Source organism: Neofelis nebulosa, chromosome 2 (assembly GCF_028018385.1).
Source record: "Neofelis nebulosa isolate mNeoNeb1 chromosome 2, mNeoNeb1.pri, whole genome shotgun sequence".
NCBI lineage: Eukaryota > Metazoa > Chordata > Mammalia > Carnivora > Felidae > Neofelis > Neofelis nebulosa.
The window spans coordinates 174,700,852-174,715,813 of record NC_080783.1 but is presented as its reverse complement, the minus strand read 5'-3'; the positions used below and the strand labels follow the sequence as shown (position 1 = coordinate 174,715,813).

The window sequence follows — 14,962 nt, the reverse complement described above, 5'->3', positions numbered from 1 at the left end:
AGCAGATGAGGGTTTGAATCTCAGTTCTGCCACTATGAGCGGAGTAGTGCTGGGCACACAGTTGCTTAGTATCTTTGAGCTTTGGTTTCCAGATAAAAAAATGTAGGTTCTTTACACGTGCAAAGTGTGTGGTATTGCTGAGAGAGCACCAGATTACAAATCAAGAACCCTTTCCTTCTGATCGCAGTTCAGACTTTCACTTGAAGTGCATCCTTGGGTAACTTGACTCATTCCTCCAAGCTTTAGTCTTCTTCCTTATGAGTAAATAACACCACTTGTCCTTCCAATCACATGGGCTGGTTTTGAGGATAGGAGCAACAGAAAAAAAATATCTTACGGATGATAAAGCAAATACACTAATGCAAATTTACTATCAACAGAAACAAAACTTAGGCAACATTGTTTTTGCTCAGATTATCATTTCTGAACCAAATCTACAAAGAATTATCTTGTTTCTTTGCCTGCTGAAAGAGGAGAAACGGAACAGGTTTTTATTCCAGTTACTGAACAGGCGCGGTGGTTGTATGTGAGCCACTCTGTTTGTAGGGTGCCGACTGTAACCATCCTCAGCTCCAGCCTGTCGGGATCACCCGTCCCCTGTGGTGGTTACTGTTTCTGGGTTGCTCTTTAGAGATTGCAGTTAGTATTGAAGGTTTTGTTTCAATAGTTGCAAGGTAACCTTGGCAGCTGCTCGCGGCCATCTTGACATCAGCAGGGAAGAGTGAAACCAGAGCTGAGAAGAATCACAGAGAAAAAGCCACTGCTCTGACGGTATCTCAATACTCTGGACTAAATCATGTCCAAAGCTAGTGCACTTCTGGGCTTTTTTGTTAGGTGAGGCAATAAATTTTGAGTTGTTTTTTTTTTTTTCCTGTTCTTGCAAGTAAAATAATCTTAAGAAATACACCATATAACATTGAGCAAGTTTCATTAACCCTCTCAACTTCACTATCCTGATCTACAATGGGGGGTAAAATAATACCTATCACACACAGGGCTGCAGTGAAGTTCATCAGTACTTGAAGAATGCTTAGCACGGTGTTTGGTACAAAGTAAGCCCTCAATAAATTGTGGCTATTTGTATTATGTTTGGCGCTCTACACATTATGCTAAATGCTTTCAGTACATCACCTTCCTTAAGCATCAAGTCAACCTCATGACAATCTTTTTTCTTATATAATTTTTTTTAAGTGTTCCTTTATTTCTGAGAGAGAGAGAGGCAGAGTGTGAGCAGGCAAGGGGCAGAGAGAGGGAGACACAAAATCCGAAGCAGGCTCCAGGCTCTGAGCTGTCAGCACAAAGCTTGACGAAGGGCTTGACCCCACGAACCGTGGGATCATGACCTGAGCCAAAGTCGGATGCTTAACTGACTGAGCCACCCAGGCACCCCTACAAGGTAGGATTTCTTATCCCCATTTTACAAATGAAAAGAAAAATGAGGGTTAGAGACTTGAAGTGACTTGTCCAGGGTCCTATGGCTACAAAGAGGCAGAGATTTCATAACATATAACTGTTTCTCCTTTTTTATTTTTTTCATCATCCTTTGCCCCGGTGATGTGAAGTGTACATCATGAGTAAAATACCAATTGGATACCTATGTCAAAAATCATTAGTTACCAGAGACATAGCAGTAAATACACATATTCTTTTTGAATTTAGTTTTAGAGGAAATGACCCGGATTACAGGGGAGTTTAGATTGAATTTGTGCCCTATATTTACTGGCATCATGCTCCTAACAACTGAGAAACTAACCAATGGCACCTAAATCCTATAGGCACATGAAAAGCCCTGTCAGTATGGTATACAACTAAATGCAGAGCTTAGAGGTCTTTTCCATATAGAACTTAGAGCATATGTATACATATTACATCCAACTATTTAATTTCTCCTAAAACCCTGAACCAAAATGTAACATTTCTTTTGTATTTTGATCCCATGGGTTAAAAAAATGTCTTTTTCACAGGCACTATAAAGGAATTCTCTTGATACTTTCTCTGTTCCTTCCGACATGTCAACTTATATATGTTTCCTAGGAAGTCCGAACAGTACAATTAGATGTGATAACAGGATGGAAGGAAAAATCGACTAGGGCCTCCACGACACTATTTTCTCAGGAAATATACAGGGAAATCTGATGGCGTGTCTTACTGTTTACCTCTAGGTGACATTCTCCAAACGTCTTTACACGTTATGGAATGCCTCAGACAGGACTGCAATGACTACAACAGTTAATCTGAACCTCCTCCTTACAAATGTTATCTTGTGTGCAGATCAAGAAAGTCCTTCCCACTCATCTGTAGTAAGCCTTGGAAAATATAAGCAGCAGCCCCTGAAATTCTCCTCATAACTAGGTACATATCTTGTCTAAGGAGAGGTGTCAGGACACATCCCCAAATGCGAAGTCACGGGCTTTCAGAGGCAGCGGGGAGAGGCTCCACTGTCCTAAATTGCTTCACCCCCTGCCTCTTCGTGTACATTTCTTGATGGAAAGGTGTGAGAGGAGTGCCTAGAAAGTCATCCTGCAGGTAGGTGATCCTGATTTTATAATTAGGAGATTTTTACCTATACTGAAGCCCTATATGAGGACGCTAAGACACAACCGAGGATGGCATTTGTTCCCTCTGATAGCATAGTTTTAGATATCTGAGAGCTGTGGAGACAGACTGATCTGCAGCCAGACAGATGTAGCTCTGTTCTTTCTAGGTGAGAGTCCCTGGGTGTACCACATAACCTCTCCAAGCCTGCTGCTCATTGTAAAATGAGGCCACTACAACCTACTTCATGGGGTTTTGGAATAAACGGGTCCAGCTCATAGCAGACAGTCAATAAAAGATCGTTTATTTCCCCTACAATTCTCTAAGAAACCATTTAATGTAATGTGTCTTTAGAAAAATGTCCCTACCAGGAAGAGAACCTCAACATCACTAGACTGCATCAGTTTGGGAGTACAAATAATTTTATACACATAATAATACACTTTAGAACCCTATTTCCAGATTTCCAGAATATACAGTAATTTCTGAGTACCGCTCGGGCTGTGCCTAGAGCTTCTTCTCCCACCTCCTTCCAACCTTTTACTGATGTCTGCTGCCCACGGAGGTCAATTTGTGGGTGGCACCTTCTCCCACACCTTTGGTGGTACCCTCGATGACAACAGGGTGGTTGCCTTCTCTGAGAACCCCCAAGACTCCCAAATTGTAATGTCGTGAAGGAGCCAAGATGACACAACTTTGTTAGGACTTCACAACATTAGCAGCACACTGTGTCTGCAAGGAAATGACCCTACCACCTTGTTGTGTTTCTCATTGTCACTTGGACCACAAAGAGCACTCCTTTTGCCTCCTATGAAAACAGCTTCTTCAGCTTCTGCTGCCTAGACAGTCCTTTTTCCCTTCGGAGTCCATAAGAGAAGACCAGTAAGTTCTCTATCCCAAGGTCCCCTGTTCCACATAATCCTATCCAAGTGCAAATCAACTTCTGTAAACAGTGCTTCAGACTGATGGTCAGTTTCCCAGTTCACCATAACCACCCAGACTTTGAGCTCCAGTTTAGGTTCAGGTGGAACTCTCTACAGCAAGAATTACTGCACATTCTGACTTCTCATCCACTAGAGGTCTGCCTCCAAATCAAAACCAAGTATGAGACAGAGTAAAACATAATACAAATTTATTCTGTGACATTTTCTTCATTGAAGATATTTTAAAATAGATTAAAATACATCAATATTTCATGAAAATACCTAGTAGAAGAAGTTAGGTAATACCTGTAATATACATGATTTGACCCTGAATATACAATTTTTGTATTTCAAACATCATTTTTTTAAAAGGAACATAAAAATGGTAAGAATTGCTGCATTCTTCATATATCCCATGTCTCATAAATTTTAATTCAACTGCCAGTTCTTTTCTCAACTATATATGTTAAGGGTATTTGCTTCTGATTTTGAATGGCAGAAGTATCCATTTTCTGTTTCTTAGCAGTGATATTTAGGTCTTCTTTTTCCGATTCTTCAAGAAAATGCTTCATGCTGAGTTTGAACAGTAATCGAGGGTCTGGTCCAGAAAGTGGTGGGCAATTACATATCTCTCTAATTTTAAGGGCCTACAAATGAAGAATACAATACTCTGTATATATATGTGTATACACACACACACACATATATATATATATATATATATATATATATATATATATATATACACACACACATATATATACACACACATATATAAATTTATATATACATATAAATATATATATAAATTATTCCAGTAATTCCTACTATGCTCTATGCAAAACAATGAAATATAAGAATACATTCTATATTTTTGGAATAAAAAGTATCTTAATTACAACATGTGAAAGAGGACCATAGAGACATTCCTGGTAAATAGTTACATTTTTATTATTTGTTTATACAATAATATATTTGAAAAAAATATCTGCAGTGACTGTCTGATGTCCTATTAGGGATAAATGAGAGGTATCTCTATGATTTCAGTCACACTAGAGCTGACTGTGAGAAAACCATTCAGATTTAAAAAGATCTGAAGACTCCAAGACTTTCTCAAAGAAAGGAAAACAAGAGGATATAGAAATATGAACATATTGAAGGAAGGTACATGTAACTAGAACAGTCTGAGGGAACATTGATGCTAATAACCTACAAGATTAAGCAGATCAAAATCATGACAATTTTTAATTCCCGGAAAAACAAAATGCTACAGGAAAAGTAATCACAGAATGATGACATGGTTCAGCTGTGACTGGTGTTTACAGTTTTAAAAACAATGAATCTTGATCTACCCCAAATCACAAACAAACAACTGGAAGAGGGAGAGCTGGATACATGTGGGTGCATGCACAGGTGTATCAGTGATAAGGGAGCCCTTCGTTCTCATCCTCTACGGGGAAAAGTAAATTGGAAATGCCTAAAACTGGGAAGTTAGGAAGTAGCAATATGACTATGTGATGGTAGACGTGGTGGGAAATACCAAAAGAATTATTTAAGAGCTGGAAATGGCTACCCTTAAAACTGAGGGCAGGTAGGGGGATTGGAGCTTTAAATAACTAGACTTAAAGATCTATGTGATTCTTTACAGTGGTTTCATAAAGGACTTTAAGACATAAAAACTAAAATAGTGAATTAAAAAAAATTTTTTTTTAATGTTTACTTTTTGAGAGAGAGAGAGAGAGAACACGAGCAGGGGAGGGGCAGAGAGAGAGGGAGACACAGAATCCGAAGCAGGCTCCAGGCTCTGAGCTGTCAGAACAGAGCCCGACACCAGGCTCAAACCCATGAACCGTGAGATAATGACCTGAACAGAAGTTGGACGCTTAACCGACTAAGCCATCCAGGTGCCCCTAAAATAGTGAATTTTTAAAGCAAAAACATTTTATATCTAATGGGGGTTAAAAGAAAGATATTGAGGGGAGGGAGCTAGTTTAGTTTCTTATTACTTACAACTTTAATTTTTTTTTCATGTTTATTTATTTTTGAGAGAAAGAGAGACACAGCATGAGCAGGGGCTGGAGGTGCAGAGAGAGAGACAGAGAGAGACACACACAGAATCCAAAGTAGGTTCCATGCTCTGAGCTGTCAGCACAGAGCCCGATGTGGGGCTCGAACCCAGGAACCAAGAGATCATGACCTAAGTTGAAGTCAGACACTTAACCAACTGAGCCACCCAGGCACCCCACTTTTAACTTTTTTATAGTGATGGATGTTAAGGGATGTAAGCTGGGAAGGAAACAATCAATGCTTGTGGGGGTAGTAAAATTTTAGAAAGATTAGCCTACCAAGGTCTCACTGTTAAATACTGATGGGGGCAGAGAGGAGGAGGGGTAGCTGGGGAGAAGACCTGAAGGCTGAAGGACAAGAGGGAAGAGGTATGTGGGTACCTGGAAAAAGAGCATTCCAAGTACCAGCAGCAGGGATGCAAGGACCAGAGATGGGAGTGTGCCTGGACTGTTCTAGAACAGTGAGGAAGCTAGCACAGCTGGAGCAGAGCAGGGCATGGGCAAGAGCAGATTATGTAGGCTCTCACAGGTCATAGGGTTTTAGGTTTTACTATGAGTGGGGCTGCCTCTGCTATTTGTGGGGTCCATGGCAAGAATAAAAACACTCAGATACCATATGTTTAAATATCTAAAAGCAGTAAGTCAAGCTAATAAACTACTGTAGAAAACATGTTCTATTCTCCCACTTTGAGAAATACACATTCAAAATGACCCTGAAGGCAGGTACAAAACTAGAATTCTTGAATTTTGGAATGTGTAAGGTTGCAGGGAACCTACCCACTTCCTGTCACTGGCCTGCTGTCCACTCCCTTCTCCTATGCCTGGCTTCCTGGGTACTATGAGGGGCTTTGTGTCCATGTGTCCAAGGGAAGAGATCCACACAGGCCCAGAAGCAGGCTCCAAAGTGTTTGGGCAAGGAATTCCATTATCCCAAATACCCACAGTGCCACATGGTAGGGGCATAGGTTCATAGATGGGAATATTCCTTTAAGTTCCAAAGGAGAGAAGGGCATGCAACCAGAGGAAAACCAGAAAAAGGTCTTCTAAATGGGTAATGCCAGGGCAGGAGCTTAGATCTAGGAACACTTCTGATTCTGAAGGAGGCTATAGTTTACCAAAATAAACTAAAGAGGAAAAAGCATTGAAGTGAAATTCTGTGGTGACAGGGGCCTCGTCTGAATTTTCTTTGTATCTCACAATCATCTACTGAGCATTAAAAAAATGTTCATTAAACTGAAAAATCAAGAAAACGTTTCACAACTATAGCACTGAAATAAACAGAAAGTCAGACCCTCAGCAAAATGGTGACCTACTCCCCAAAGCAGAACACCTTTGAGAGTGTAAGATGCTATTAAAACACTGAGACATCAGGCACAAACTGAGCCTGCCCTGGCAAAATGGGGACACACAGTCCACTCTTGCTTTAACTCCTTTACAGCCATGCTGATGTCCTTTTCCAAGTGAGAAGCCGCTATGTTATGGTTGCTACATCACATGCCTGAGACCTTCACTGGTGTCAGTAAAGGGGCAAGTATGGAGCCTAGCAAGTAACAGCTGGTAAAGCTGAGTTTAGCAATGAGAGATGCAAAGCAGCAAAGGGAAAAGCAGAATGCCATCTGATCTTTTATATTCGGTAAAAGCTTTTCTCTCTCCCCTAAGTTCTTTTATTCAGTATTTTTACATAGTTTTAAATGGCCAATATTTAGAACACCACACTGAATGATCTGCTAGGTACACATCAGTCAGGATACATAGTCATGATCCCTGGCCTCACACAATTTACTTTGCATTTCCCCATCACTGGGCATTTGGATTGTTTCCATAGTTTCATTTTGTTTTACTTGTTAATAAATGACCCTATGAAAATCTTTGCTTAAAAAAAATGTTATAACTTCCATTTGGGTTTACTTGAAGTATACCTGCCAAAAGAATGATGTGAACAGAGTATACTTTTAGTTTATACAGGACCAGACTGCTTTCTATCAGAAAGGCTTTACCAACTTATAATGTCTTCAGCATACAGGCCTATTAACTAAGTTATTCATAATCAGTATAACATAAGATTTTATGATTTTTAACTAGGTAATAACCATATAATTCCAAAATTAGAAACCTCAGAAATCATCAGCTGCAGTTTACAGATTGAGGAAATCTAAACCCCAAAGAGGTTAAGTGACTGGCAGGGAACAAAAAATTGCTAGGCAAATGTTTATAGCAGCTTTATTCATAATTGGCAAACCTTGGAGCAGCCAAATGCCCTTCAGTAGGTGAAAAGGATAGGTAATCTGTGTTACATCCAGACAGTGGAATATTATTAAGCACTAAGGAGAAATGATCTATCAAGCCATGAGAACACATGAAGGAACGTTAAATGCATATTAAGTGAAAAAAAATCTATCTAAAAAGGCTACATAGCATATGATTCTGACTATATACATAACATTTTGGAAAAGGCAAACAATGAAGACACTAAAAAGATCCACGGTTGTTAGGGCTGAGCAAGGAGAGAGGGACGAATTGGCAGAATATTTGTGGGGCAATGAAACTACTCTATGTCATACTGTACTGGTGAATACAAGTCACTATACATTTGTCAAAACCCACAGAATGTACACTAAGAGTGAACCCTAATATAAACTATGGACTCTGGGTCATAAAGATGGGTCAGTGTAGGTTCACCTTCTGTAATAAATGTACCACTCTGGCACAGGACTTTGATAGTGGGGGAGACTGAGCAAAGGCAAGGGGTATATGGGGAATCTCTCCTGGACCTTCCATGAAATTTTGCTGTGAACCTAAAACTGTTCTTAAAAATAGTCTAATTTAAAAAAAAATTTGGGAAGAGGCACAAAAGTAAGAAGACTTAGGGAAAAAAAAGGGATGAGAATCTACTTCTGTTGTTTTGTTTTTAATCCTCTTACACTACATGCTTTTGTACTAAATTTTTTGCACCACATTGTTTCTTGAGTAAATCTTTTACTGAATAAACGTACTTTTGAGATGTCCGACCTACGTTTAATTGCTAGAAAAACTATATATTCTTCATAAAGGTATTCTATGAATATTTCTACATGTGTGAATCCTCTCCTCCAACTATCGAGCAAGCAAAATCCTATTAGACCATAGACATTTCTATCAAATCTTCATCTATTTTGCACAGTAAGATTTTATCACATATGTTGGTAAAATTTTTATTTTCTACTGTCCTTTCCACGTTTATTTTATTACATTTCAGGGTGTCAACATCTTTTATTTTTATAAATTCAAATCTATCTTATTAAATATAGCTTCATCTCCTTAAAAGTCAGCAATATTTTCCCACAATACAACAAGAATATGCCTTTCTGTTGCCTTTACTTCGTTTTCTGCATTTAACTGTATGTACTCTACATAACACGTACTTAATAAATACATGGTGAATTTTAAACAAACACCTGTAAAACAGAAGCTATGAATAAATCATTATAATAAATGTCATAGGGAAAACACTCTTTAAGAATTGAGAGTCTAAGAGAAAGCAGGAATGTATTCTAATAACAAAAATACACACTTCTAAGAATCGCAAGGAAGATTTGGAGTTAAGTATGGAATTAGCCAACCTAAGGATTCCCACTAGACATGAAAGAAACGAACATATACTGTTCATTTTCTATGTGCCTTGTCCTGTACCAGGTATTTTACTTATCTAAATTGGCGTTATGATATGAACCACTTTTAATATTTATTTGAGAGAGAGAGAGAGAGAGAGAGAGAGAGAGAGAGACAGAGTGTGAGCAGGGGAGGAGCAGAGAGAGAGGGAGACACAGAATCTGAACCAGGCTTCAGGCCCCGAGCTGTCAGCACAGAGCCCGACACAGGGCTCGAACTCACACACCGTGAGATCATGACCTGAGCCGAAGTCGGACGCTCAATCGACTGTGCCACCCAGGCGCCCCTGATATGAACCACTTTTAAAATCTTGGGCCCGATGTAGAGTATTTGTCATTGAAATGTCTTAAAAGAGAGAGAGGCAAGGAAAGAGGGGAAAAGGCAGGACCTTACGACACAAATACTTAAGTATGTACATAAAACAGGAGATATTATTATCACAATTTTACAGATGAAGAACCTGAAGGTTAGATTAGGTAACTTCTGCAAAGTTAGGTGGGTGGTAGATCCGAATTAAAACCCAAAGCTCCCAAGACCACTGCTATTTTTATTGTACTTCCCTTAAGCATCCTTTTCCCATTATCAACTATTAGTTTGCTACATGCTAAATTTCCATGAGGGAATGTAACTACTACTCAACTGTACTGCCCAATTTTTCTATTTTTAACCTAGTATTATTTAACCTATCTTTCCTATTATGACCTAGCATGCAATCATTTAACAAATATTCATTAAGCATCTCAGGGACTGTCACAGGCTCTATGGATACAACAGCAAACAAGGGCCTTACGTTGTAGGGGAGGAGACAAGACAATAAACAAGTAAACAAGATCACTTTCGTTGTGTACATGAAGAAACAAAACCGTGAACTTTCTTAGAGACCAGCTGCATGGAAGAAGGGCTATTTGAGATGGGGGGAATCGAACAAAGCCTCCCAGGGGAGATGACGTTTGTGTAAAGAGCTGAGGGAAGAATATTTCAGGCAAGAAGATTGAGTAGAGAAGCTGTGAGGAGGAAACAAGCACAGTGTGTAATCACTGGAATCAAGGAAAACCTGGGGGAGAGGGACACATGAAAACACTGGAGAAGGAAGCAGTGGCCCAATCACCTGACTCAAAGACTGAGTAAGGAATTTGGATTTTCATTCTAAATTCAAGAGATGTCATTGAAAGGTTTTATGCAGGGAAATGACATTGAAAAGATCGTTCTGGCTGCTATACTGAAAACAGGCTGTCGGGGTTGAGGTGAAAATGGAGCAGGAGGATTAAACATGAGCTGGCTGCAGTGAATTGGGGGAGCGGGGGATGCTGGTGACTTTACTAGGGCGGTAGCAGCAGGGATGGAAAAGGCGAAGTCACAGAATCTTCTTGTGGGAGGACACAGAGAAAGAGGAAAGAGAGGGATCAAAAAGGATTCCTGAATTCTCTCCTGTGTTAACAGCATTGCTTTCATATGCTACCCACGTATCTGAGGATAATTTGCTTGCTCCGAGGAAATAATTATTGTTACTTGGCACTGTATTGTTTGTTGGTTCATGCCCAGTCCATAAATTCTTTTAAAGGTATTTTTTTTAACCAATTTGTGAAAACAAAATGTTCATAAAATGAATTAACAATGTCCCTTTTTTGAAGCTAGAGTTAATTATTCGTTGAATAACGGTTCTTCAAACTTTCAAAAAATTCTTCAAAGTAAATCCCCACCAGGCCTAGCTAGGTGCTCTTTTCTTTGCTAATTTGTTATGACTATGGATTTCTAATACAGTCGTTTTTATTTATTTGATTTAATTATACCTTACCTCTTTCCCCGAGAATTAATTTGAGGGGGTACATTCTTGTTACAATTTCTACTTCTAGATGTACCCACATAGGCAGTTCTCTCTCTTACACGTATACTTATGCATGCACACATTTTAATTATTTCTGATCTTGACCTGAGCCATTAATTAACACCTTCTACCTAAAAATAACATGCTCTCAAGTATTTTGGTTTTCCTGCATTTTAATTATTGTAGCTTTTCTACTGATCCTATTTATATTTTACTCTTTGTCTGTCTGATTCAATAATTCCCACTTTGACACAATTTCTAAAACAATTAACTATTAAAATTTTGTTTATTTCTACTTAATTTTATTTTCCCTGTCTGGGGCACACTGTATTTCTCAATTTCCTTTCTCTTTTTCTCTGTTACTAACACAGACATTTAAATTGATAATTTTTTTGACATATATGTTTGACACTCAATCCATGAAAATATAACTACAACCACTACAAAATTTTTTTAAGGCATGTTCTCACTGTTTATGTATTTCTTTATTGTCCTATATATACAACAATTTTAATTTTCATGTAGTTGCCCATATTTTAATTTTTGTTATATTAATTTTAATGTACTATGTTCTGATAATTTGAACCATAACATTTTTATATTAAGTATACACGTTTCTGCCCATTAACGACTAATATTTTTGTGAAAGTTTTATATTTTATGTATTTGTATTTTATGAAAAAATACATCTTTTTCCTAGCATTTCGTTTTTTATGTCAGTTGAATCTTATTTTTCATATTTTCAACTCAATTCTTTGCTAATTCCTTACTTGATCTGTAGTCTTCTAAGAATAGTAGGGTGGAAGCTATAATCACAGTCATAGATAAACAAACTAAACTACACACTCTATCTAATTCTTGATCGTCAGTAGATTCTGGAAAGAGAACTGCTGCTGAATACTTCGTGGCATATTGTTTTATGTGTTCCATGTATTAAAGTTTCTTCTATTTCAAAAGAAAGAAAAGCTGGTTTGGCTAGATAGCATACTCGAGTGTATTACCTCCATTGTTCGTTGTTTTATCTCTTTTCCCCTAAACTCTTATACTTCTCCAAAGTCTAAAAGGAAAAATTTAAAGTCATTCTTACTCATATGTGCCTTTAAATTTTCTCTTTATATATGGCAGCTTGTAAAATCCTGTCTTTGCAATGAAGATTAAACACTTGATAGATTTATATACCTAGGCAACATCATTTCAGGGTTTCTCAGCCATAATGCTTTGGGATTCTTCTAAAAACCCACTCTGAGAAGTGTTATCTAAATCAACCATGTGATACAGAAATCACAGTCAAAGAAACTAAGGCGTAAGTGAAGGTTCTGGACTTTACCACTGTTATATGCAGCCTGACTTGTGTCTTTTCAGTATTCTTCCATTTTTCAGATATTTTTTTTAGATGTGGGTGTTTTAGTTTGGTTGTGCTATGTTCCTTTATCTCCGGCATCAATAAGTCTTTGCTCTGGGGCATCAATTCTGCTCTTCCCAGCCTCCACTGAAACTTTTAGAGCTTGTCTGCTGTATTCACAAGTTTAGCAATTTTCTGGAACGGATGTATCTTACGTTTGTAAAATCATTCTTTCTTCTTCTGTCACTTTCAATGTAGTTAAATCAGCCTTCTCATGCCAGCTTCAGGGGGCACCTAGCCTGTCTTCTCCAATGCAGTAAAGCTTTTAAATTATACCTGAGACTTGGGGTTTTTGTTTTTTTCAGATTTTTCTACTCTTTGAAGTTTATCCTACTGGAAGAAAATGGGCATTTCATGGGCATTTCAGAGGCTTTTTGTGATTGTTATTTTAGATTTAGTTTAGATGAGGGTCCTTTTGGTGTTATTAGTTAAGGGCACTCAGACGCTAAATGTCTTTTAAATACAATTACCTATGATCATCTTTCTTTCCAACTATTATGTACTCATCATCATTGTGATGTTTTAAAAACCTCTCTTAACTACCTCTTAAATCTACTCTTCATGTGAGAAAAATGTGGCTGCAACATCTTTTATTCCATTAGATTTGATTTGGTTGGTCTGAGCTCCTTCTTCATTGTTCTATATAGATTCCTCCTGAAGACGCACATACAGGTAAGCCTTTTAAGACAGCGGACAATGATAGTCCCCTCAATCAAGAAACTTCTCAGGTTGATGAAAACCTGGCTACAGAGTCCTAAAAGCATTACCCCACAATCACGTACTGGCCTTACGAGAGAAAACCATGTTGACAAAGCAAGGGTCAGGCCACCACCATTCAAATCCCTGATCAAATGTGGCATCACTAATGTGGAGCAGCCAGATTAAGGGAATCCTAATATGAAAAGCATAGCTTCACTGCCTATAAAATATTCTTGTCAAAACTTAACTTCTGTCTATAGGTATATAGAGAAACAAGTGTTAAAAAAAAGAATGAATAGGCCCAAAATAGAGTCACCTCTGATAAGCCCCACATCATCAAACCAAGACTTTAACTACTAATCTAACTGCAGTTTCAAACTCTTCCAGAAACAGAATTTTAAACCAGTAAATCTGGATTTTCCTGGTCAGCACTTAGTGAGGTAATCTGCCAGACAGTCCCCTTCTGTCCCCCAAAGAAGGATGAGGTAACCCCTCTTTCCCTGTGCCCTTCTGCCTACAGAAGTCGCTATTTCATTCAGCTCTTTGGAGCTCCTTTCCATTGCTACATGGGATACTGCCCAATTCATTAATCACTGAAGAAAGCTAATTTAATCTTTAAATTTACTCAGCTGAATTTTGTTTTTTAACACAAGTTAGGTTAGACAATCTCACCAAAAAAAAACACAAAACAATAAATATAGACTGTGGGGCTAGATTTGTTGAGCAAGTCAATGGCATGTTTAAAAACAAACAAAAACGGGGTACCTGGGTGGCTCAGTCAGTTAAAGGTCTAAATTCAGCTTAGGTCATGATCTCACGGTCCATGAGTTCGAGCCCCATGTCAGGTTCTGTGCTGACAGCTCAGAGTCTGGAGCTTGCTTCAGATTCTGTGTCCCATCTCTCTCTGCCCCTCCCCACTCACACTCTGTCTCTCTCTCAAGAATAAATAAGCAGTAAAAAAAAAAAAAAAAAAAAAAAAGAGACAGAAAATAAATACAACAAAGATGATGGCTATGTGACTACTTAAAAATAACAAATCCTTCCATGTATATATAAGCCTGACAGGATGATTTGATTTATTATCTTTACTTGAAAGACAAACGGATGACAACAGAAAATAAAAACCGAAAAAAATGTGAAAGACTTGGAAATGAGCAAAAAAGATCATCGGGGTATCCTCTCAAGTGCATCCTTCAGCATCACCTCTGCCTTTCATGGCCCTAGAGTTGTTTTACAACTCTGTAAGTAGTAGAAAACTATTAACAATGCAAATACTTATCCACAGAAATGTAAGTGAACCATCTGGTGGAATGCAATTGATTATTGCCTCATAACAGATCAATTTTGCATTTATTTGTAAAGTCATTTCAGCATTCCTACTTGTCTATATTCTTATGGTTCTTAAATTCTCCTGTAAGCTCCCTGTAACCTATTACTGGCTCTTTCAGTAATAATAAGTTAAAGAAAATCTCAGATATTGTTCATCTTATATTTGCGTAAGTCATGATTTTACCTTAAAAAATTTTTTTTCCCTCTAATTCATTTTCTTTCATAAACTGCAATGAAAATTGGAGTCGGATTAGTTTTTTAAGGGGTCTAAAAATTAATTATAAACAACTAAAATTTTAATAAATACAAACAATTAAATTTAAGGCCAACTTGGCACAGGTCAATTTTCTTCTAGAAAGGTAAGAAAAAGTTTTCAAATAAATTTATAATCAAACACTCCTGACGTGAGAATGATATATTATGAAATGGCTGTATTTTATTCCCAGTAACAACTGAAGTATTTATGCAACTGCTAGTGCACATCAGGACTCTTCTGGGCTGTATATGTCAAGGAAAACAGTTATCAATTACTCAT

The 14,962-nt window shown here is 37.9% G+C and overlaps 1 protein-coding gene across 4 annotated transcripts in view; it reads right to left on the bottom strand.

Moving 5' to 3' along the window:
- Positions 1–349: 349 nt before the first annotated feature.
- Positions 350–14,962, bottom strand: part of OMA1 (OMA1 zinc metallopeptidase) — an 83,005-nt gene continuing 68,392 nt past the window's right edge. For 3 of the 4 annotated variants that reach the window (XM_058717239.1, XM_058717241.1, XM_058717240.1), the window contains exon 9: positions 3,651–4,105. In XM_058717239.1, the coding sequence (XP_058573222.1) occupies positions 3,893–4,105 (213 nt within the window). In that variant the 3' untranslated portion in view covers positions 3,651–3,892. Of the gene's footprint in view, positions 734–3,650; positions 4,106–14,962 lie in introns of those variants that run through there. The other variant, XM_058717242.1, reaches the window with a different exon arrangement.